Here is a 26,985-nt window from a genome sequence, read left to right on the forward strand (position 1 = left end):
AATAAAATAGTATCGAGGTGCATTACTCCGTTTCATTTTACAACGACGTAAATCGGCCTATATATATATGTGTGTGTGTGTGTGTGTGTGTGTGTGTGTATTATACAGTATACATATAGTATATACCTGTTTACCTGTTGTTTTCGTATGAAATAATATTATTATAACGAATTGAATTACAATATTGAATATACTATATCGAGATACCTACTGTGTTATTATTACTTTTTAATTTCAATTTTTATCTTTTCTAAGACTTAATGAAATATAATAAATTTCAAATTAACCATGTTTTCGCTAACGTATTGTACCTATGTGACATTGTAAAATAACTTTTAATTTATTATTAAATATATTAATGTTTTGTGCAATATATTTACCTATTCACCGATACTTATAAGTTATAATATATGACTTTACATATGTACGAGTATATATTATATACAACGGAATTTCACAAATTAACGTAAAATGTTTCAAGATTATAATTTATAATATGTTTTAATATGACGATTCATCATCAAGCCTGCTCAAAGAATATTATCGTTTAATAATGAATTTATTCATGGCTTCGGTCTTTATTACAAAATCATATTTTAGATTCTGAACGGAACAATGCATGTATTGATTTTACAATGATATGTCTTTTTTTAATTTATTTTTATTTGTGACAGTCATATAGAATCTTTTATAGTTAAATAATAAAAATATTTTTAAATTTAAAGATATTTGCTTCTATTCAAAACACACACTAAAAAAAATTAAATATTATCATACATTAACTACTAAGTCACTTAATTAAACATACATTAGTACATGGCTGCCATTAGTTAACTGAAATAAATGATAAAATCGTGAATAATAGTACTGTTGAGCTAAGTATTTGTTGGTTTAAAATTTGTCTTAGATTTTATAAATTAAACCACAGATTGATCACATATCTATATACTTACACACGCCAACTTTCGTGCATGTCCTTCTGCGTCTATACATAAATATATTCCAACTATCAATTATTATTAATAACTAATTCATCACTGCGACAATAATTTACCATTTACAGTAAGCATAATATTATATATTTTCATTAAAAAATTATAAAAATAGGTATGTTGGCATAATGGTTAAACGGCAACAACCGGACACCGGCCCATCAAGCTACTTTTGAAATCAGACAGGGGCAAATGCTCACTTTGCCTCGCCCCCCCCCACCCCTTCAAATGATATATAAAGGTAAACGCATCTATTATTCTTAGGTCTATAGTTAATAAATTATATAATTAAAAATTCCTACATGTTAATATGTTATTCATAAAACCGATGTGGTCAAATTTATAATTACTCGCAAACTGACACGGTAAACACTACTTACCTATATGTTTCAATGTTGATTAATGTTTATAGGTAATATAATATTAATAATGACGATTTTATGAAATATATCATGTATAAAAATTATTGATTTGACAACATAATTTAATTTATTGCATATCTTTAAAAATAAATAATAATATAGTTATTATAATATTATAATAGTCGGTACAATTGCAGTTGCAGTAAAGACAGTAACGGATTTAGCGGAGATTCAGAGAGCACATTGCACCAGGATCTCAAGACCAAGGTTGTATTAGGGGTCTCAGGTTGAATTCCTAAATTTTCTAATTTAATAAATTAATTAACAATTAAGATTATAAAATTGATCAAATTAATTTATGATGTTACCGACTAGTGCAGACAATCATTTATTTTGGACATTTGGACGGTTTGAATTTTAGATAAAAAATTAATCATTGTTATTGTTTGTTTTATATATATTAATTATATATAGTAATATAATACTATTTTCGTATGCACTCCAAGTTGAATAACTCAAACTTTTTTTCCGGTCCCTCACCCATTCAACTTCGAGTTAAACAAGTTCGACTTTATTTATTTATTGTCGTCGGGATGACGCTCGCGTATAGTCACGCTGCACTCGTGCTAGTGCGGTATCTTGCTGAAAAAACCAAAGATAACCGTGGTTAAATTTATTTATTGTTAAATATAAACAAATTGCGATTTATATTTTACGAACACGTCATTTTCCGGTGTTATTGGTTTCGACTTTCGGTTATGTAATTTTGTTATATTAATATTTTATCCACATGAATAAAAAAATTATTTATGAAAAAAAACATGTCTAACAGACAGTTTCAAAGAGAAACATCTAAAAGACTATTATTAATGATATTTATTCTCAATTATCTTAGCGTAGAAGTATAGGCACATATCACATCTAAGATGTTATAATAGGTATGAGAATAGTGATGAGTGAATGTATAATTTCATAATTTACCGATTAGTTAAGGTACTGTGTTTTTAGTTTGTTTAATATACTAACACGTATCAAATAAATAGATTAACTGATATGTCTAGCAAATTTTTTTTATGGGGCCTCCAATTTGTAGTTGCACCCCGGCCTCCTGAAACTTAAATCCGACACTGTGTACTGGCCAAAAATATTACAGTATAATATAATATTTTTATTTATATAAAGTATGTGATTTGTATTATACGTTTCCACGTTTCCACGTCTGTAAAATCTGTTTTACATAGGAAAAAAAAACAATCACAGAATTGTGCGTTTTGCAACTATATCACACAAATACACAATTGATACCTATAATATGTAGGTACGTATGATGTATATAAATAATATATTATAATAACATATATCTATATGCAATGTCATCATTGCATCACGCACCATTTGTTACCGTTATTATTATTATTCATATTTTTCGTGCTGTCCCTCCGCATCGATATTATATTATTATTATGTATCGTATAACTTTACCACTGCTACTGGTCATCATTAAATGTGAACGCACTCGGCTGTACGTATAGCGTGTGACGGTGTAGGCACCGGAGACTGTCTGCAGTAGTCCGCATCACCACGGCCCGTTCAGAAGGAATGAGTATTCGGTCAGTTCCTGTACAATATTATTATATGATTATACTATTGTGTTGTGCAATCGATTCTCAAAAGTCTGACGTGAATTATCCGTTTGAATAAAACATGCTACGTGCCTGTTATGCATAATTATTGTATTCGCTGATCTTTTCAAAAAACGATATTCCGTTTGGAATACTCTTCCACGAGACGTAAGTGTTGATATTTGTAAATACATCGTGTATGCGTATACAATGAAATGCTTAGAAAAACTTACATTCTTATTTGAGTACGACTACACTATGTTGTTCGTGTATGATATACAAATATATATTTTCAAACATAATGCTAAACAAATGGGTACACAATTTAGTATCATTTAAATATTAAATAATGTAAGTGCTTAAATTATACTTTGAGTTGTAAATCATAACAAAGAATATAATGTTGCAGCGGACATCCTAATATAAATTTAAAATAATCATACATCTAATATAAATATTATATCATAAAGTTAATTGTTAAAAATTGAATGACATAAACAATAAACTAGGTACATATACCTATTGTATAATTATTGAATATGCGTTTTATTATACCTAGGTAGAAGGTTGTTAATATTATTTTACTATTAGGTAATAGTTATTATATTTTAGAATATTGTAATTGATGAACAACTTTACTCAATAAACATCATACATAACTCCTTTTACTGTAATATAATTGTGTATTACTAACGGTTTACGAATAATCTACTAGTAGGTACCTATATTAATGTAATATTGTGATAGGTGTACAGAATGTTATATTAAGCCTATGCACGCGTAACAATTTAGGGTATGGTTTCCTGTATCCGGTCTTCCGGTTTCAGAGACCAAATAGTATTGGTAAATTAATTGGTTGTTTAATTTTAATTGATATAAGTCAAAATAAACGGATCAAAGAGAATTTGTAGGTGATTGCGATATGTTTTGATTCTGTAATTAATAATGAACATAATACATATAGTATACAATGCTTATGACATAAATACAATCATATTAATTTTAATTAGGTACATCTATGATAATATGGATGGTAAATCATCTAGAATTAACTGGTAGTAATACCAAGTCTGCGATATTAACATTTAAAAAATAATTCAAACGAAAACATAAATATGAATGAATTTAATATATTAATTTGTTAACATATTTTTAAAATAGCTTTCGTACTTCTTTCCGATTTCTTTTTTCGATGTTGTTATTTGTTATTTTAAAATACAATTGTCAATCGGTTTCTCGAAAACTGACCATAATGTCCATGTGAGAACGTGAGTCTGTGTGAAAATATAATATATACATCGAGGAAATATTAGGCGATTAGTTGAGATCTGCTGTAATAGTTCTATGCGGTCGTCGTCCGAAATGGTAAAAAAGAAACAATATCCAAGAATGATTTCCTCTTTTGATCGGTCTGGTCTGGGAAAGGAATAGTAGCGCGTAACAATGAAAGTCAATTTATGTGAGCTATTATAATAATAACGATGTTTACGAATAGAAAATTGTAAAAAAAAATATATAGATGGATATGTAACCGCCGTGCAGTCCGAAGTGCGATATTAATTGAATTATCAAAACATGTTTATGTGATTGGTTGGCAGGTGGTTATTCGCAACGACAACGAATCCCCAATAAAAATTAATCGCCGAGAAAATCGTTACGCTATAACTACTCATCACTAATCAGCTTCTATTTTTAAGGATATATTATATTAATGATTTATTTTTTAAGCAATACGGTAGGTTGAAATAATTTTAGTTAGAAACAAAATTTATTTATCATATAATAACTATATTTACTATAATATCATATTGTATTATTAATATTACTTTAGTAACCTAACCAACGTACAGAAAGAATAAAATCTAAGGTATAAATATTAAATAGCTTAAAATTAGACTATATATTTAAAAAAAATACATATATTTGGTATATATGAAACTATAATGAAAAGTTTTAAGTCCCTACGATTAGTACGATTTATATTTTTTGAATTATGATTTACAACTATTAATAACTAGTGCTCGCAGTTTTATATTCAACATCCAATTTTGCAGACAAATTTTGAACTACTAATGTATATGAAAACAAATTGCTTACCTATATATATGTTGTAAGAAAAACATATTTGGAAATTTGATAACATTTTAAATCTTCAGATATCAAAATAGATAATTTTAAGAATTTTTATAATTTTCATATGTTCATGATATTAGTAATTCATGCTTTCAATATTTGAGTTTTAAATGTTTGTAAAAGTCGTGGTAATTATAATTTTTAAATTGATACCAAAACTACTAACCATATAATATTATTACAACATTTTTGAGGTTTTTAGCTTTCAAAAAATTTTTTGGGAAAAGTAGAAAAAAATGTTATTAGCATTTATAGTAAAAAAAAAAGAATCAAAAAATGCTAAATGCTTGTATGAATAGCTTAAAAATACAGTTTTAATGATTACGAAATCAAAAATTGTTAGAGAAGAAATTGTTAAAAAGTTATGGGAAATCCGGAATCGTGTATTATATTTTCAAAATATGCATATTTACATATTACATATACATATGTAGGATGAATTACAGTGGTTTGAAAATAATCGTGATTTTGAGAAAAGCTCGTAAAAAAGTTGTAACTGGATTTTCAAATGTTTATATGTTCTGTAAGAACGGCTTATGAAGAACCTTCTACTATTTACCAACTATTTAACTTACGAAAAAAATGTATAAACATAAATTGAAATTTAAAAAATTCTATAAACAGCAAAAAGATATACTAATTTAAAAAATTGATGAACATTTGGTGATGCAATGGTTATTCATTTTTCAATTACAACAAAAAACCAAATATTAGATTTTCAAAAACCAATGTTATCAAGTTAATATATTTCCGTTTACTTATCATTAATTTTTTTAATTTTTCATAATTATTTAAAAGTTCTGGGATTTTTTACTTTTGATCCTCATAATACCAATTATCAGAAAGAAACAGAAGGATAAAGCAACTTATCATTGTAAAACCACAGAATATATTACATGATATTTATTAATATATAACTAATAAAAATAATTTATTTAATTTTTTATTGCTTAGAATATAACGTAATATAATAAACGATAAGGCAATTATATATTGCTAATAAATATATCCTACCTAAAACTAATATAATTTTTCTTCTGATAATCAATAATATTTTTATAGTTTTATCCTCATTGAAAAATTCGTATAAATTATTTTATTAATATTATAATAATTAGTGTTACAGATTTTCATACTTTGTTATTTTACTATTAATAATCGCTATTAACAATTAATCAAACATAGTGATAATAATAGTTATATTTTCTCCATTAGTTTATTCACAATTATATATTTATAGTATTCTTATAGATAATTGCACAATATTTATTTAGATTAATTTTATCTTATTTAAAATTTTGCAAACTAAATAAACGTATCTATAATAGGTAAATATTATACTAAATAGGTACCTACACTTAATTGCTACGATTTATCAACACTTATCGTGTGTGGTTTTATCGGTAACAAACTAATATTTTTATAAAATATGAATTATTTTTAATCATTATTCTTCGAAATTTTAATGAATTTTAAAATAACGTTTTTAAATGGTAATTTTTTTTAATTTTCAAGGTCGTTCGAATTTGTAGTAAATTATACGTGTCTATTATAATATTTATGGCCGCATAGGTGCATTAAGCTAAAGGTGTATACATATATATATGTGTAACAATTAACAAGTATATACTATTATAACATTATATTTGTGTGTAATTTATGACGTATATATGGTATTAAATCCGCCACACTGACCTATTGAAATGACCCATTGTAATGATTGTATAGGCCGGCGCAGCCGTCGAAACAATGACCGTGTAATTAGGTATACATGTTTAAATTAACATTTGAATAAAACATAAGTATATAATATTATGTACACCTGTACATTACTATAATACAGATTCCGCCGTATTTATTTGTGTCCTTTACAAACGCGCATGGCTCGTGCGCAGCAGTGATCTGACGGAACGCAGGCTTGTTGTTCTAGAGTAGTTTACATAAAAAATGTATACTGTCTGATACTGACATATGCCAAGTTATTGTGTTCGTGTTGTTGAATCACACCTCATACAATTTCAAAACACAGTGCTAACGTACTGTGAAAACTGAAATGAAGATTTAAGGCAACCATCTATATTTACCTAGTATAATAATTTGTAGTGTAAAATATAACCCATATTAGTAATTTTAAACTGCTGCAATTAATAATACAGTCGAGTCTCGATATCTCAAATCTCAAGGCGAATAAAAATAAATTATTTTATGTAATTTTCGAGTTATTTAGATACCTTAAGGCTCAAACACGAGTAGGTATACACAACTTAAAAACACTTCAGGGAGCGAAAAAAATTGAGTTATCTAGTACTTTTTTCATTACATAAATATATATGCCTAAACCTAACCCACTAGGTACCTTTAGCCAGTAACAGTATCAAATCAGCAATTCTATTTTTTCTGATACCTAGGTACACCTATAGGTATACACATTATGACTAGTATGATGTACTTTTAATGCACTAGATTATTTTATAATAATAAATACATATTATTTATGTATATACATATATTAACTTTGTATTTTCTTACTATCAAGCTAATATATGATATTATGTATAGCAACTAACAAGTTATAAAAACTTAATAGCTTACTAATATCACTGACGCAATAATAGGTTAAATAGATTGATGCTATTGAGAAACCACTGAAATATTCCTCGTGTATCAGTATTTTATAAATGTATTTGCTATTTAACGAATAATATTATAATTAATTACAAGTACAAGAGAATAGCATAATATAGTATCATCAAGTATAACAGTATTTTAATACTTGCTTGAATTGATATTGTAAGGTGATTTCTAAATTTTAAAATGGTCAAAGAGGTTACGAGTTTTCTAAGACACTCTCTACATATTATACACTTTCCGGATACGTATTGTTTTCTATATTATACTATATAACTGTTTGAAACCACAGCTTTGTACGAATAAATGCCAATTATAAATAAATATATACATATTATATACTATATGTGTATAGGTAATATTATGTATTATAAATGTAAGTGTTATCACTTATCGCTTATCATTAATCTATTTTAAAATAAATCAAAGTAGGTAATTGCTAGAAAATACCTAAAACGATTAGGATACAATGAAAACTAAAATATTAACCTGAAAAAATTAGAAAAAATTTTAGAATTTTTTTAAATAGTGTGATAATAGTACAGGTACTTGCCAACTGGGGCTGTGTTAACCAATTTATAATTAAAATCTGTCGGAGTCACATAAATAACCACAACAACCAAATTCAAACTCTAAACCTGGATAAAAACTACACAATTTATTTAAAGTAATTCAAAATATTAAAAACTAGTTTGAACCATTAAACTGTTGGATTTAAATAGTGAACATCCACAAAAAAAAACGACAACGGTTTCGGGAATTTGCAATCTGCACCAAAATAAGGGTACGAAATTTGCACCATTGTAAGTAGTTGAAAATAGTTTTTATAATTTTCACCAAAACTAGTATCTATTATAGCGATGAGCACTATCGATAGTTGAAGCTGTGGCTATCAAATAGTTTGATGGACTATTCGAATACAGATTATTTCATCTAAATTTAACCGAGAAAGATAAAGCCCAATCCAACCAATATGGTACCTAATCAATGCAACACCGATTTGTTTTATTATTTTTAAATTTATACTTTTTAAATCAATTACCTAATAAATATAACATTTATAATATTAGTTAATACTGAAGTACCGTAAAAAGAGTACGTTTAGGTTGGTAGACCATTATTATTATACGCTATTTATATTTATATAGTTAAACTTTTTGTTTAAATTTTACTTTAACATTGAAACTTTAGTTCTCGTTTATGTATTTTATACGATAATTTGTTCTTGGCTAACGCGAAAACGATAATTTTTCAGTAACACTAATTTAGACTCATTACTATATAATAGCTGTTTTTCTCTGAACTTCATTTTGTATTTTTGCATAGGTAATGTTCGAACATTTTCGTTGGATTCAAATTTAATTCCATCCATTACAGTAGCCCACTTGTAACCTACTGTACAACAGAGCGACATCCACGATAGTTACCACTTTTTTTTTTAAAGCAAGGAAAACGATAACGTTAAAAAATATAATTTTTCCTAAATGTTATTTTGTAACAATAATTATAATGTCAAAAAATTTAAAATACGGTGTTTGGTCTGCAGGTATAACGTTACACATACACACACGTCTTCGTGCGAGTGTGTGACCCACATAAGACATAATATGGAACAGTTGAATGTACCAATATTGTATAATATAAATTATGTTGAGCTTTATTATTATTACCTATGAGTAGTGAATTTAATACTATAATGACATTATACCTATAACCTATTAATACTATATTAAAATATTCTACCGACGCGCTAACTCACAAACGTGTGCGCGTGACACTTCATGAATGACATTGACAAAATATCATAATATCATAATATTATTCTGTATATTATTATATTGCATTGTTGAATACTATATAATTATATATTGATATAGGCATTTTAGTACTTATTATTTGTACGGACATTTAACTCATCTAAGAGATTTTAGTATGCGTCGCGCAATAGTGAGCCATCCCCCAATACGCGTATTGGATTTTATATCGACGGCATTGTTATAACATATTATCATCTTATAGCGGTACTTATATTATTTAACTATTAAAGTAGGTAGGTATTATAAGCAATTAATACTCAAGTCTGTAGGTAAATCGACAAATCGTCATGATGATGATAATGATTCATTATTATAATGATAAAATAGATAATAACTAATAATGTGTAATAAATTGACTAGGTATATTCATAGGGATTACTAATTGTTATATGTAGAATGACTGAGTTGCGTCAAAGCTGTATTCATTATTCCTATCCAGAAAGTGGACTGTAATCTGTAAGAGTGTAAGGCGACCAATAATTTAATATTTCAATTTTCAATGGATAACAAATAATTATAAGAATTGGTATTTATTATCTTACTATAATTGTTGATGTTGAAAAGTCAACGATTGTTCTTGATCTGTCCGGATTTGTTTACTATAATAAATCTGGCCCGTATCAGTTATGCAGGATTATTCAATTTTTTTTCATACAATACATTGGGTTCTTATTTTTCTTTTTTTTACTATAAGGCATCTGAAAAGTAGTAAAACTAGAAAATATTGATTTCGAAAATTATATATACACTACACACAGTTATTACTCATTAGGTCTTAAACATATTAGTATAAACAAATTAAATCTAATTCACGGTTTCACTGTAGGACTGTAGTGTTAAGTCGAAGGGTGGTATTATAAAATGTTTACTTTCATATCATACGAAGAAAATATAATAATAAACTGAAATCGTAAACTGATGGGAAGCATTCTAAGCCGTATAACATATTATAATCTATTATAAAGCGATTATACAACCATCCTTTCCATATGTTTATATATGGTATTAATTATATAGGTAGCAGGTATGTATATGGTTTATAGTGGTATAAATTGCATTACAAAAAATGAAATTAAAGCGACTAATATGAAAACTTTGGGTTACAACTTACAATCGACTGTAGAGTTTAAAGTGAATCGCCAGAAATGTTACCAATAATATTATAATATTGTTTTCAAAATTATAAGTTATATCGTTTATATACAATTTCCATTGAAATTATAAGACCATTTGCATTATCGCTTTGTCCATAAACCTAAAACACCAAATTGTCTTGTTAAATAATAACGTAAATAACAATGTTTACATTGAAATAAATAACGATCTTGTTCACATCTAATGCATTTAAACCAAAATACCATAAACATATCTTGTTAAAATTCCAGAAAGATAAAAATGATTGTATATATACATTAGAGTACTTGGTAATATAGATACATAATGGCACAATCACCCGACTCCCGAGAGGCCGAGACTATATATTAATTATGTGTAGGGCAGAGGACTTGTAGCATTTGCATATTTTTTTTGCACAGTTTCAAAATTTGCAGAATGTGAAACAAATACGTTTCATGCTTCCACAAAGCTAGTTTTGAAATTTTATTATGCATATAAATGCATATTTTACGTGTTTTTATGGTTTGTAGGGCATATTTTACACTTTTACACGCTATTTTATATTTTTTGAGACATATTTTAATTGAATTGATTTTTTCCACAATGATATTTTTGTTTCAAACAATACAGTCAAAATGTTTGGATAAAAATTTATTTATTTTTAATTTTTGTCGTTTAATATGGTTTTTGACTGTGCTCGGGCACACATTTTTCTTAAGGCGTGTCCAGACGGAGCAGCTTTTGCCGCGCGGCATGAGTGTGAATACATATGTAAATACATTTTCCGCGGCTTTTTTTGATGCCGCGTGGCATAATTTCTGATCGGCCTAGTAGGCGGTGCGCGGCTTGTGCCGCTCATCTATGCCGCGTGTGTGTGGACGTATTTTCGGCAAAATCGCGTGGCATCAGTTCTTATTTTTTAAGTATTTAAATTATTGTCTACTGGAAGATAATCGGGAAATAAATGCCACACCGTGTGGACGCGTATTTGTCGCGAGGCACAGGGCCAACGGAGGCCGAGCGGCCATGGCGCGCGGCAAAAGCTGCTCGGTCTGGACGCGCTTTAGAAGCGATAACGATTTTAACGTCACTATACCTACGACATCACCACCCACCACAGATACGTGTGTACACCAGGCGGGCTTTTATTCGATTAGGATTAAAATTAGGATAGAAAACAATTTTAAGAGCATATTTTAATTGCATATCATGGGGTTTTTTAGTGCATAAGTGCTTGCATATTTAGAGCTTTTTTAGAGCTACAAATCCTCTGCCATAATTATGTGTATTATACTTAGTTAAGCTCTGATTTGTTGTTGTAGAACGGTATTAAATGTATATGAAGTTAAAACATTGTTTGATTATTGTTGAAATAATTTACACAGATATTATTGCATATCCAAGTAAAAACTTAATTACAATTTTTATAAATATTATAAACTAATGTTTGTGTGTGACTGTATGTATATAAAAAATTCACAGTCAAATCTACAGCACTCGTGGTCCTAAAATTTGGTACAAAGAGGCTAGATATTCCTACATCCGAGGATGTGCATACGGACGCCAAATTTTTTAATTTTGCATTTTAAAGAGCGACTCCCATAGAGAATTGTTTTCTCATGAAAAACGAATATTTTCGTATATGTATAATGTATATATATAATTTTATTTATTATGTTGTCAATACCCATTGATTACAATTAAATAAAATTGTTATTACCATAATTATTGCTAAATTATATATTTAATTTTAGAACTGTATTTTATATTTGATCAAAACTACACAAATTAATACGTTAAAAATATGTGTAAATTAAAATTAATGAAGTTTAAGACTGGTTAAATCCACCGGAATCGTTAATTTGTGACGTGCAACCCAATGCAGGGTCAGATACTACATTTTAATTTTAACATTATTATATTTAGCAAAAAACGATTTAAAATAAAACATTATTTATTATGTGCCTAACCTTAATATTCGCTATTTAGACATTTATTATTTGATTGACTAGGTAAAACAATTTTGAGTGTACAATTTGTAAATATAGTATTCATGATTAATAGAGTTTTTTATATTAAATTCTTCTGGTGAAAGTGAAGCTACTGGAATATCATCGGTCTCTTCATTAGTCCAGAAATGTTCAAAATTTAACACAACTGTAAACCTAAAAATTAAAAAATTTGCTTGATTAATAATAAGCAACTATCAGGAATTCCAAACGTAATAAAAGTAATCTTTTATAAAGCATTTTATTTGTAGCATTTTGTTTGCCAACTAAACAATTTTTCTATAGCTATGCATTGGTATATGTTTCTTTTTTTTACAAAAATTGTATGTAACGTTTTAAATTAATTATATTTCAGAACAGTTTATACTTATATGCATAATTTGTAATTTAGGCACTTAAAAATCATTAGAAGATTACTTAAATAACATATAAAAATAAATTAGTAAACATAAAAATATAGGTGCTGTAGTCGTAAAAAAATTAGAAGGTATACATAAGTTATAAACATCATTCACATCATTGAAATCATTAGATACGTATAAGTCATAAGTGCCCATACAATTTATAACCAAAAGGTATACGGCGTTTATTCATAATGATCAGAAGGTATACGGCGTATACCTCCGTATACCCTCCACTACTGTCCTGGGCCCTGGACACCTATAAACTGCAGAAAAAAAGAGGTGATAATTTCCCCTCAACATCTTCCATGTTTTGCCTTTATTGTAGCCTATGCTGAGTTTATTTTTACAAACAGTGAGACCGAAAATTGACTACCTAATACATACCTACTATACCTAGAGTACATTATACTAATAATTAATATATACCATAATATATTATCACAATCAGGTTAGGTCACATATATTACTTTTTGAAACCGTCGTTATACCGAAAATCAATTATAGTCTATTTTCTGTAATACCGCGTATATTATGTGCTTTTATTGATCCCTAATAAAATACAAAAACGAAATTCTGTTTTTGTTTGTGGCTATCACTTGCGTTAATTCTAAGTAGAAAATTTACAAATAAATTACTGTATGTACAATACAAACTATAGTAAAAAGTATTAAAAACTTTCATAGCACTCTTGTAGGATTATAAGTTATAATCTACGTTATAATTTATAACGTATCAGAACAAAACACACTGTTAGCCTAGATTTTTTTTTGAAAATTTGTTTTGTATTTTATTCTGAATGGTAATGCCTATAATGAGTCTATTGCGTTATGTATGTATAAATGTGGTTAGATAACATTATTATATAATCAATACATTATTATAATATTAAATACTTTATGTGACCTCTGAGGCTTTGAACTAGTTATCTTTAAAATAGTGAATTTGATAATTTAGTTTAATTATATTATTCAAATATAAATCATAATAAGGAGAAATAAGGATAAAGTGGCCATCTGAGTTTTCTTCGACTACTAAAGTATTTATAGTTGGTCTATAGTTGTTGCAAGTAACGTTAATACTGTTATCAGTCATGTTTTTTTGTGTACACGTGGTGTTATTCTAATTTTTTTCCTTCGGTTTTTCGCCTCACTAATTTTAGGGAAGTGATGTATTAGTTGATTAATGATAAAAAATAGGTAGGATTACATTTATTCAATCTAGTATTATTTAATTATTTTCATCAGAATTTTCTAATAGCTTCCTCACAATGTTTATATGCTCAACCCGGTAGATTAGATCCTAGGCGATAGATTTTAATGGCCTAAAATAAAGAAACTGGTTTTGATTTATAATGTATAGATTTTAAAGCTAGGATATGTATATAATGTTGTAATAGTCTATTATGTATTAGTTCTATGTCAACTTAGTTACCTACAGAGTACTTTAAAATAACATCAATTAAATTAAATTCTTAAAAAGTACTTTTATGTATCCTTAAATTCAATTAAATACTAAATCAATAAAATGTATTTACTTACTTAAATCGAATAGATCCTTTAAGTGACAATGGAGCTATCCACGTAAAAGTATCTGTTATTTTATATTTATTATTTGACTGAACCACTGCATTCTGAAAAATTAAAATTCTAACCATCATAAAGTATTGATTAATCCTAAATAAATTATTACTACGCACACATTAATACTCGTAATTATAATTAGGTTAAAGCTGATTAGCCTATGCGTCTTTAGCTTACTTCTTAACCGATATTATTAGTGTATATAAATACATCACTATTTCTACAAGACTTTGTTACTAACTATTTAATACAGCATGTTTATACAGCATTGGATTTTGAATAAGTTTAATAATTTACTATTATAATTGAACTGTTCTATAAACTATTATAAACACTACTCTATATTAAATGGCTGAAATTAATAAATAGTTAATAATAAAATAACAATAAATGTAAAACTAAATCGTACATGATAATATAGTTAATCGGAAGGATCCACCAATCTGACAGATTACAGTCATCACGTATATTAGATTTGCGTATAATATAATATAATACAATCAAGAAAAATTAAGTATAAAATATTTTCATCTGAATTTTGTAGTATATATAGGTAATGAAAAATGTGAAATAATAATCAATAATCGTATTATATATTATTTAAGTATAATAGTACAATATAAAATAATGCATTATCACTTACGCACACAGTGGTATACAAACACAGATATACAGTATACTATAATATAGTGTACAATACTCTATATCTGTGTATACAAACATGCGTTCACGTATTAAATTTATAGATAATTTTCACGGAAAACGCGTACGCGAGTGTATTAAAATGGAAGACAGCGAGCTTCCGAAGCCTATGACTTGAAAATTAAGACCGACGATTTCAAAATCATTTTTAAATCGTAGGCAAATTCAAGTTCCTAAGAAGTCGAAATTCGTTAGAGGCGTGACAAGTTAAATAAAATTCTATCTATACAAAATATTATATAGTATCAATATGCCAGTATACTGTTGCGAATCATCGAATATCTAAAACCACGCTATCGCCCAGCTATGGTTCGTTTCCAGTGAAACAGCTGAACATGTGATTTTAGAAGTTTGTCAAGTTATGGATTTGTGATAGTTAGAAAAAAAATAAAAATAAAATTCTATAAGTATACATTAATTGTAAGTACCTGTAATTGATATCACTATACTGGCGAAATATCGATAATCGAAATCCACGGCATCGCCTAACTATCAGCTCAGCGTAGTGCGGATATAATATGGTGAACAGACGATTTAAAAAAACCCTTAAAACAAAAACCTACTCACGTATGGTTCGTCGCCGTTGGAACAGCTGATCATGTGATGTTGCGTCGCATTCTTGCATTCCGGCAGAAACGTGCCGATCGCTCGGCCGTCGCTGTCCCGAGCTTGGACCATGAACCCCTTGAATGGCATGGTAATGCCGAAGGACGTGAGCGTGATGTTCACCAGGTTGCCGGGCACCACGGGCGTGGACGGATCCACTATCAGCCGGTACGGACACGGCAAGCCTTGCGTGTTTTCCGGCCGGTAACCCGGGTGCCTGGGCGTCATGTCCGAGCACGCAATCTTCAGCATGTCGTCTGTGACGGCCCTGGCGCCGGGAGCTTGCACGACCACCAGCAGCAACAACACCATCGCCAGCGCGATCACCACGGACGTCGTCGTCGCATCCGCACTACGGGTCTCCACCGCCATCGCAGTTACCGCGGTATTACGATATAAATACGATATGTTATGATGACTTACCGTTACCGCAGTAGCAACAGTAGCAGTATACCGGAAATTATTATTTTGTTTTCATACGATGAAGTGATAATATGATATAACGGTGATGTCGTCCTCGCGCGCTGTGGTTACCACACAGTTTTAGGTGATAGAATTGCCTACATTGACCGCACTTATATAACTTATAGTATTTTGTTCTGTCAGTCGTCCTGAAGCACGTCACTGATTACTGCCTGCAATACAACAAAAGGCCGAGCAATTTGATTTTTACTTGATTTTATCTACGATAGAGGTATAATCAACCCTCCTACCAAAAGTAAATTTGTTGTTGTTTTTTTTTTCACTAATAATAATTATTAAAGTGTAATCGGAAAACAAGATAGGCTTTTAAATATATAGTAATATAACGGGGCCTAAATATCTGAATCGATTATAAAAAAATATTGAAAATAACATTTGTACACCTTTTATAATTAATGATATGTGATATAACAAAGTCCAACATTTCTTTAAGATGAAAATGATAATTTTAATCTAAATGAAACTTGATTTACAATATTATAAATTATGATTATTGATTTGTATTATGAATTTATTTATATAGTGTTTCACAATAATTTATAATAGTTGTTTTAAATTTTTTAAATTCGATTATGACGTGTTAGTTGTGGAAAGAGGGTGTACGGATTATAAGCACTAAGACATTTTTCTTCTAAGTTCTAACTTATTTCAAATATTAAATATTAATTACATTGGCGTATTCAGAAATTTTCCTAACACATTTAAGTTGGGGGCTCCGGCACCCCACACCCTACAACTTTACACTGAAATAGAAATTAAATTTGCTACAATGCATTACAATAAAATTATTTTAATATCAATGATTATTTATTTTGACGATTTGAAACAACATCTTTTATGCAAAATCTAATCTTTTTGGAATTAAATAATTAATATATCAATTTATTGATAATTTCATAAACATCTAGATGTATGTCTTGATAAATGAATATCATTGCTATTTATTTTGCTTGTCCATTTAGCCTCGTCTAAATAATAATTTAATTAAAAATACAGTCATTGGTGGATGAGGGAGGTCCGGATCCTATGGACTCTCTTTAGAATACGCCACTGATAAACAATCTGTGGACTAACACTAACGTTTATAATATATCATATATGTCAATGATTCGACAACGACAGATTTGTGAAATATAATATAATACTTATCTATATTTAAATAATGTATAATATAATAAAAAATATGTTTGAATGCGTCCAACTTACCTTGATGAGTGTGCGCTGTAGTGTTATGTAAGCATATTACGAATAGCTGAATTGGATATGAATTAAAACTAAACTAGATTTTACAGTACTTATTGAAAATTGAATATTGATCAGATTATAATTTTTATAAATGATAAGGAACTTAGCAATATATATGTTTAACCTTACCTAATCAAAAGTAATGATCAGAGAATTACAACATATTATACATTATGACAATATATGAACCCATAAAATCGACCACCGTATTATATAATTCGATCAGTTGATATGAGGAACATTTATTTCACTGTAATAATGGTAGAAAATAGTATGTTTATACCTAGTGAAAATATAATATATTTTTGATAATTATAGATCATAAGTTATAAGTTGAACGTATAACAACGTAACCAGCAATGGACACCATAAAAATAATACTATTCGATAACTTTTATCAAAAAATCATTTGATATCAGACATGTAACATAATATTGTACTCAATTAGTTGTTTTCATTCGATAATAGATAGTATTAAATTTTTTGACTTTACATCACTCGACACACATTAATCATCAGTTTGGTTTTATAATAAACTTATAACTATAAATGTATAAATTTTATAAAATCTATGGTATAACGTATAACAATCGTCCATTGTACATTTGTACATAATTAGTGATTACCCACCTACTAAAAAACAAAACGAACTTTTTATATAATATAATATCAAATTGATTACATATATAATAGGTACAACGTATGAATTTATAATCTCAAATAATTTTTTTAGATTTGGATTGATAATCCCGTTTAATATGCTAGAATATAAAAATTTAGTAAAAAATTTAGGTCTCTAATATTGAATTATGACAAAAAATAAAATCGATTTAATTGAAAACGAGTTTTGCACAACAGTTGCAAGTGATTAGATCTTATCTTAAAAGATTTCTAATTAATTAAAAAATCATTTATGAAATAGGTAATTATTAAATGATTAGTCTAGACAATACGTGTGGACGTGTGGTCTCTAAAGCAGTAACGCTTCAGTTGTATAACTCTGTGATTGGATTAGCAATTAATATTGAATATTTCTGTTGAGCTATATTCAATTAATATTTAATAGTCAAAGAATTTGCTTTCAAAATATCGAAATTGAGAGATTGATGAACTAAGATTACCTTCCACTACCATGTAGTAGTGCACTTAGAAAATCTTTTCCAAAACTCACATTTTAAAGAGTTGTAAGTAGAATTTTTTTGTACATAAATGATTACCATTGTTTACAGATAATAATAATAGTAACAATTAGGATTTTTTTTACAAATAGCTGTTTACAATTTATTGATATAAAACAAAATAACTGTTATCATTTTAAATTTTAATTAATATTTGGTTTCTATATATTTACCTTCACGGATTTAAATCATAACCGTTTAATTTTTAATATTTTTGCTGACAATTATTACCCGTTAACGATTCGTTAATCGAACCAAAAATAATAAACGTTAATTGAACCAAGTTTGAATTATAATCTAATAAGAGTTGGCTTTTTACGGAAAACAAAGTGCACGGGATCACCTATTTATTACCTATATTTGTATACAGTAAAGTAGAGGATGATAAAAGTTTCAAACCCTGATACAGTGATACTCTGTCGCAGTTGGTTTAACACATATTAATATTGTCAAAACATTATTATAATATAATCACATGGATTACGCGATACTTGGACTGTTCCCTGCAGCCGTAAAGAGGGAGCAAGCCGCAAGACGGTGCAAATCGGGCGTGATTTTATGCTACATGACTGTTATTATTATATATGAATATTATGTATTAAGTTTAGGTAGAATGACTGGGACGTTCTATCGTCGTATATTCTGTTATGTCACTCCCGACTGTAATATAAATATTATGTTTATATAATATATATATATATTGTATACTATAGTAGTATACATAGGGACACATGGTGAAAGTTTATTCTTTTCTTCCGGTTCTTCCGATACGTGCTCCGACTGGTATCGTTATGTCTGCCGCCGCCGCTGCTGCTGCAGTATAATATTTATTATTATTTTAAGTCTCGTCGCTGTCCGATCATGAGCGTCAACGCGATACCGATGGCCGACCGGCCTTTTCTATCGGACTACACCGACGACCAAAATGATATGGACGTGTTCACGTTCATGTTTTTCGCCTGTTGCTTTGAACTGTTTTTGTTTAAGTTTTTCTCCGCCTCGGTCTGATGTCATTAACATGATCATATAATAATAATAAATAATAATACTACTACCGGCAGAGTAGACGTCGCAAACAACAAACGCCGGTAATCAAATAATAATAATAATCGAAACAACGCGACGACACAATAATATTAATATCATCAATCCATTATGTGGTTTTGAGTGTTTTTGACTATTATAATATACGTATACTATATAATCACCGCTCGTGACACGTCAAACTCACAGATAACCAAAGACAGGTTATATTATTAATGTTATAATGGCTTGTTTTCGATTTTCAGACATAAACTGCTGTGCATCCAACAGCGGGATATTTTAAACACCAAATTAAAAGCGAAAGTGGCGTCCAAGGCGGGAAATGATCGTAAGTACACTCATGCATTTCACTAAAAAAAATATGCATAACTTTTTTTTACAAACTTGTTTATGTGCATAATCAAATTTTGTCTACTTTATATTTTAATAATCATCTACGGATCTACATTTACAATAAAGTATTTTGACATTTTCTTAATAGGTTTTTATAATAATTTTTCAGTTTATTTCAGTATGACAATATTGCATTTAATAATATAGTATATGTTTGTAAAACTGTTAGTTTTATGTTTTACAGAAGATAAGTTTTTTGAAGTCCGCGATTATTTGGAACGGCTAGTGGAAGGGCTGGTGGACGGAGGCCTAGATGACGTATGCCTCACACCCCTGTCCACCCACCCGCTGTGTACGTAAAATAAATTTTCTGTACTTCTATAATATATTATATTTAATGTTAAATAATTTTTTTCCGGCCTATAGACATGTCAATATGTTGGAAGTACCACGAACAGTTGGCTACCACGCTGACAGAAGCCATACACTCCATCATAAATGGTATAGGTATTTATTAATCATATTTGTCCAAACGGATCGTTAGGATCTATTAAAAACATATTTAGCGCATTCGAAAGTAAAAAATGAACGGTTTGTCTTCTTATTTAAACATTTGGCACTGTATACAAGTATAATCTATAGCAGCGGTGGCCGCTATATTATTTTTGGTTCACTGCTTATATATACCTTAAACGTTAATATTTCAATCCAATATAATTTGTTTTTCTGTACATAATATACACCTAACCTATATTATATTAGTATACGTTTTTCTTTTAGAGTCTGATGAGTTTGACGGCATTCCCATAAAATTAAATACAATTTTGGAAGAAGTGTCGCATGACGTAGAACATCTTCCAGAGCTACAGGTCAGTTTTTACAGTGAATGCTTTTTCTACCTCAATATTTTACTTTATTTTAAATATCTATATCATAAAAAAAGCTGCTAATATTTACTTAATTTTCCAAGTAATTTAATTACCACAATAACTAATTAATAAATTATTATTATTATTAATTAAATACTTAAAAGTTAGAAGTTAAAACTTTTTATTATTTAAAATAGTTTTGTAAATTGTATGGTCCATATATTTAATTACAATGTGCAACAGAGATGTCCACGTGAGCTGAAGGGGAGAATCCTTACCCTCCCAGAAAAATCAACAAAATTTTAGTTTTTATTAATATATAACTTAAAAGTATAAGTTATATTATAACTGTTATAACACACATATAATATAGGATATTGTTTCTGATCCTAATTGACTTTTATGGATTCTGTGAATTCACTCTCTAATAATACTTATACTATAAAGAAACAATGTACAGTTCAAAAATCAAAATTACCTAGATAGTTATAGACGTATAGTTACCATATTTTAAATTCGTCTAATAGGTGCGTTGATTTTCATTTTGTTAATATTACTCATTAGTGTGCTACAAATGACGCTATGCTTGCCATATTACTTCGTTTTTAAATATATATTAATAGATTGTACATTGAGTATAGCGATTAGCGACTACTTACGTGAATCTCTACATAAAATGCAACGTGCAACAATTGCACCCGATACACTATACCGTTGCAACTATATAAAGTTCTTATATTATTGTTTTTCATTTATTAACATTTCAAATAGGTATAAGTTAGACGTCAGATTTATCTATTACTTTTTTCGTTATACATATAACATTGCACAAATCACCAAAAAAAAATTTAATGATAAATGATCCTTGCTGACGAAATTTCGTTAATTAAGTAAAATAAACTTCTCCTAATAGAACAGTTTAATGCAGAGTACGCATTTATTATAACGAATCATATTTTCATAAACTGAGTATTTTAGTTTACCGGACACATAATTTCAGGTAATTCGGTTTATCATAGGTCATATGACTAAGTGTTTTATTTTTGTGTTTGGGTGGTTAGGGGCCCCCAATTTTTGTATAGATCGATTGTCTTATTTGGTGAATAAACGATACAGGGACGGGTGGCAGTATTGTGCTGAACAGTTCCCAACCGCGCGTTCCTGGTTTTTGAACAGGAAAAAAAAAAGCTCATACCTATGACTAAACATGTCATTCTTATATGTGCTGGTTAGGTTAGGCTAACCTAATACGAAATAATAAGAGGACTAGACTATTATTTTTAACATGTAGTATTGTTTTAACCAAAAAAATATAATATGTATGTTGTAATATTTTAAATTTGTGGTCATTATAATAAGGTTATGTTTTAATAATCAAATGTATAAGGCGTATAGGCAGTAGACAGTATGTATTACGTTGGATTGCATAATCGTAATACAGTAATTCTTTTCCAAAAATTTGGTTAAATACACAAAAATTTTACAATTCAAGTTTTTAACAAATTTTCTCTATTAAGTAATATAACTAATACACATTTTAATGGTCGACGGCCAAGTAAAATGGTGAGTAGTGATTTAAAAAATTGGATTGTCGCCACTGATGATCACAGATCAAAATGTGAATTATCCCTTTTATATACCTGCATATATATTATATTAATAACTGTAAAAAATTGTTTTTTGATAATTGATTATCTATGTTTGGGCAAGAATGTTTTTAATAATATGACTGTAATCATAAATAATAAATTCAAACCAAGAGTGAAAAATTAACTTTGATTTATACCACATTAGGAAATTTTCACGTTTTCGACAGATTTTTTTACCGACACTTCAAAAAATAATTCTCATAAAAATCGAAAATTTCAGTGGTCTATAAATAACTCAAAAAAGTCGAAAATTTTTGAAAATTAAACTGTATATAGATAACACTAACATAAACATTTGGTGAAAATGTCAAGTATTTACAGTGATTAGTTTTTGAATTACAACCATATTATAAAAAAATCGATTTTTCGAAAACTGTTGGAAGATGTTTACTTTTGACCTCTATAATGCACCAAGGATATTCACTTTTCCATCGGAAACCACCCCCAAAGTTCGAAATTTAAGTATTATTTCGACTAGTTATACTGTACAGACACAAAAAAAAAAAAAAACAAAAAAAAAACACACATCATTGTAAAATCAATACATTCATCACTCCGTTCAAAATCTAAAATATTATTAATTCGTAAAAATGAAATTTTATACGTATAATCAATTATTAAATAAATATTTTAAGGCTGCTCAGAAAAAGTGCGCTGTTCCATTGGCGGAAGATTTAAACGAAAAAAATTATGAAGATCTCTTGGCCACTGCTATATTAAATAAGGTATGATATATATTTCCGTTCGCGTAGTATTTACTTCCATAGGTATTTGTATTAAATACATTACATGATGTTATGTGGAAACCCTTTTTCGTTCATAATAAGCTTGGATATGGCTTCCTGCCATTCTTATGTAGTTTATAGTGCAGTTGCTTGTTCAACTTTCACCCTGCACTAATAATAAATATGTTTGTAAGTTATAAAGGTTGTTTTGTATCATATTATATTTGAATAATTTTTTTTAAATTACAGATTGTCGCCAACAGTCAGACAAAGAAAAAAGTCCCAGTTAGGAGGACTAGAATTTCTAAATGTTCTCCAAAACAAACGGGTATGTATAATTTTTTCCAATATTGTATTATTATATCGATACGAAACTAATGTTATGTATGTAGATTTAAAAGATCAGAATTATTCCGATTCGAAAAATACAGAAGAGCGGCGGAGAACTCCAAGAGTGTCTTTAACAGTAAGTTTTATATAATTAATAATTATACATGTAAAATATATAAAATATAAATGTATTATGTATTTATACTTATTATTAACCATTTATTAAAGCAAGTAGTTTCGAAAATGTTGTGTCTGACTAAATATGTTACCAGAGGTTAAAGTGGGAAAAAATTCCAGAGGGGACTAATGTCTCCATATAGTTTTAAGCGTTCCATATATCATTTTATGTATAATGTCTAATGTATAAAATCCTAATTTGTTAAAGGGGACGCTTTTTAACCGCCATCAGAGGTAAGGGGACTGAGTCCTCCTGCGCCCCCCCCCCACTTTAACCCCTGTATGTTACATAAAATCATAAAAATCTACAGAGATAAAAGAGATACAAATATGTATTAATATTCGTATAATGTTAGTTTGTACCTATATTTTATTATTGGTGTTCAGGTGGAAGAATTCACGGAAGAAGTAACGACAACCAGTTATAATACATACTCCGATATTGAAGGTGATTATGACGATGGTTACAACGAAGGTGATGAAGATGACGATGAAAGATCGCAATCGACCATTGGAATGTTCATGTCGAACGCTAAATTGCTTCGTGGGCACACGGCGCCTTTGCCTGAATTCGGGTCTGATACAATTGAGGGTATGTGTATGATACCTATGGATATAAAAAAAAACACGAGCTTTTTCAACCTGTTTATGTACCTTTCATATATACCTAATTAAGTAATAATCATAATATATTATTTTATAAGGCCTCAAAATTAAAATATTCTCGTCTTTCTTATCGCGAATATTTGTTATTTTGAATGTCTGTTGATAAAATATGTGCTTGCAACTAAACGACACGTTCGTATGCGAACGCGTTTATGATAAATTGAAAATAATAATATATTTTACAATTCAAAGTTTATATATATATTAGATAGGTAGTTTAATATATGGACGTTGATGTATTGCAGGAATGCGTTTTAGATTACCCGAATGGAACTGTTAGGAAATTATTTGTAAAATATAATAATTTTTATATAACGTACCTACCTATATCGATAAGTTCGAATTTTCCACTACTACGTATTAATATTATGTTTTTGTGTGCCGTAGTGCTTATTTATATACTATAATTTTTACGTAGCTTTCACTTCTGCCAACGATTCAATAACGTTGCAGTCAGGATTCTACTCCACATCATATAGTGCGTTTATTAAACTATAATATATATTATAATTTATAATATTAGAGTACTAATATGATTTTATTTATTCTATTTACTTATTTTATCACCCAAATCTCGTTTACTAGTTATTTTATATCTATATTACCTAACTTTAAATCATATTATGTATATTGCTCGAACAGTCGAACCCATACATTTTAAGAATCGATTGTTTAGCGACACTTTATATTATAATTTACATAGTATATTAAATTATTAACTCTCTATTTAATTTGTACTCTAGATTTTTGCTAAGTACTGTTGTGGTATAGACTTATTATGATATTCTTGTCGAATGTATTCTAACCTCTATGCACAAATACTTATCAATTTTTTTCAGATGGCAACAGTACTATCGACCCCGACGACCAAGGAATAAGTGCTACAGTGGACTCGTGGGAAGACAATTGGCTGTTCCAAAAGAAAAGAATAAACCAGATGTCCGGATCCAATAATTATCACCATCATCCCGTACCCGTTCCTATGTTAGTGCCGAACCCATCCGAAGTCACCAGGCCACTAATAGGCGATCGCGATGCTGACGAAACGTCCGAACTGTCTGACTACTCAAATTCGGCATTGGACGAGCTGCTCGAACTTTGTAATTTAATTATGATTTTTTAATGTCTGATATACAACATTTATAAACTTATTTTTATCACTATTTATTTAATTTCCCGCCAAGGCTGTTAACTTTATAAGTGACAAGTGTATCTTTTGTGTTTCTGTTATGCCTATATAGCTGATTTTGAATCAGAACCGCTGCAGACGAAACATTCAGACGTCGACACAAACTCCATTGATGGTGGAATTTTACTGTTCGATGGTCCTAGCAGCGAGGAGGACAATCCGCTTGTTTGGGATCCCGTAGTGGAAGCTTGCAACAAGCACGTCGCACTTTCCCAAGTAGATTCTGGTAGGCCGTTTTACATTTTGGAATATACTATAATATTGTCATCGCATTCCACTGTCACAAAGTCCGTTTTATAATATATAAAAATTATAATATACAGACATTAATTTGTTGTAATTGTTTACGCGTTTCTAGGCCAAGGTTCAATGGATCATCAGAGGGATTTTGATCAATCTATAGAAGTCAACGAAAAACCTGTGCCAAGGCCAAGGTAATGTAGAATCCCTTTACTCTTATTTACATATATATTGATATATTATAATATAATTTTTGAACACACCATAATGTTATATATATATATATACATTATATATATATTATTCAATTTTATGCCGTTAGTTGTACAATATATGTTTTATAACTTATAAATATTTTAATTATTATAGCAATCATATTTATGTATCGTTATTTATAGGTCTAGTTTAATGTCAAGCGCTACAGATAGCGAAGTCAATTCAGTGTCATCCGATGAAGTTAATGTCGCACAAGAAGACGAGGCGTTACCTCCCAGGCCAGGTATCAGTATTTAAATATACATATTAATTTTTGGGGCAAGATTTTATGTATTTGTATATTTTTACGGAAAGTAAGTAAATAGAAGAAATATCTGGTTCGGTGCAAGTATTGTGTTTTGTAATATCTGGATTTCAAATTTCAAAATATTGAATACAAGAGTTTTCAGACTTAAAGTTTTTTTTCATAAATGTGCATTTTAAAGATATAACATAGTTTTTTTTATATATTTTAAAGTATTATACGTATGTCAAAAAAAAAAATCAAATTAAACTATTTTTAAAAACAGTATAAAAATATAATACATTTAAAAAAAATCTAACATCAGAAAACTTTTATAATCATACTTACATTTTTATATTATTGATGGTATATTTTTATGACTGCATA

At 28.7% G+C, this 26,985-nt stretch overlaps 2 protein-coding genes and 1 long non-coding RNA gene across 6 annotated transcripts in view; 1 reads left to right on the plus strand and 2 right to left on the minus strand.

Annotated features, from left to right (window-relative positions):
- Nucleotides 1-26,985, plus strand: part of LOC107169003 (uncharacterized) — a 50,386-nt gene that overhangs the window by 15,464 nt on the left and 7,937 nt on the right. The window contains exons 1-13 of one of the 4 annotated variants that reach the window (XM_089225557.1): nt 2,916-3,144; nt 20,167-20,249; nt 20,499-20,606; nt 20,681-20,761; nt 21,035-21,123; nt 23,408-23,497; nt 23,747-23,825; nt 23,890-23,963; nt 24,392-24,596; nt 25,510-25,770; nt 25,912-26,085; nt 26,218-26,293; nt 26,498-26,598. In XM_089225557.1, coding sequence (XP_089081683.1) covers nt 20,683-20,761; nt 21,035-21,123; nt 23,408-23,497; nt 23,747-23,825; nt 23,890-23,963; nt 24,392-24,596; nt 25,510-25,770; nt 25,912-26,085; nt 26,218-26,293; nt 26,498-26,598 — 1,228 coding nt within the window. In that variant the 5' untranslated portion in view covers nt 2,916-3,144; nt 20,167-20,249; nt 20,499-20,606; nt 20,681-20,682. Of the gene's footprint in view, nt 1-2,915; nt 3,145-19,752; nt 19,966-20,166; nt 20,250-20,498; nt 20,607-20,680; nt 20,762-21,034; nt 21,124-23,407; nt 23,498-23,746; nt 23,826-23,889; nt 23,964-24,391; nt 24,597-25,509; nt 25,771-25,911; nt 26,086-26,217; nt 26,294-26,497; nt 26,599-26,985 lie in introns of those variants that run through there. The other 3 variants (XM_089225558.1, XM_089225555.1, XM_089225556.1) reach the window with 3 other exon arrangements.
- Nucleotides 9,901-10,808, minus strand: LOC149056235 (uncharacterized). The gene is made up of 3 exons (XR_016191685.1): nt 10,666-10,808; nt 10,097-10,252; nt 9,901-10,008 (listed from the first exon to the last, which is right to left on the minus strand). It is a non-coding gene; the product is annotated as an uncharacterized LOC149056235 (long non-coding RNA).
- LOC107169008 (defense protein l(2)34Fc-like) lies at nt 12,396-17,903 on the minus strand. Its single transcript, XM_089227517.1, has 4 exons — nt 17,661-17,903; nt 15,933-16,606; nt 14,622-14,713; nt 12,396-12,835 (listed from the first exon to the last, which is right to left on the minus strand). The coding sequence occupies exons 2-4, from the start codon at nt 16,341-16,343 to the stop codon at nt 12,679-12,681; spliced, it is 660 nt and encodes a 219-aa protein (XP_089083643.1). The 5' UTR covers nt 16,344-16,606; nt 17,661-17,903; the 3' UTR covers nt 12,396-12,678.

The sequence above is a fragment of the Diuraphis noxia genome, unplaced genomic scaffold (assembly GCF_037042655.1).
Source record: "Diuraphis noxia isolate RWA-SAM2 unplaced genomic scaffold, SU_Dnox_SAM2 contig0004, whole genome shotgun sequence".
In the NCBI taxonomy this organism is placed as follows: Eukaryota; Metazoa; Arthropoda; class Insecta; order Hemiptera; family Aphididae; genus Diuraphis; species Diuraphis noxia.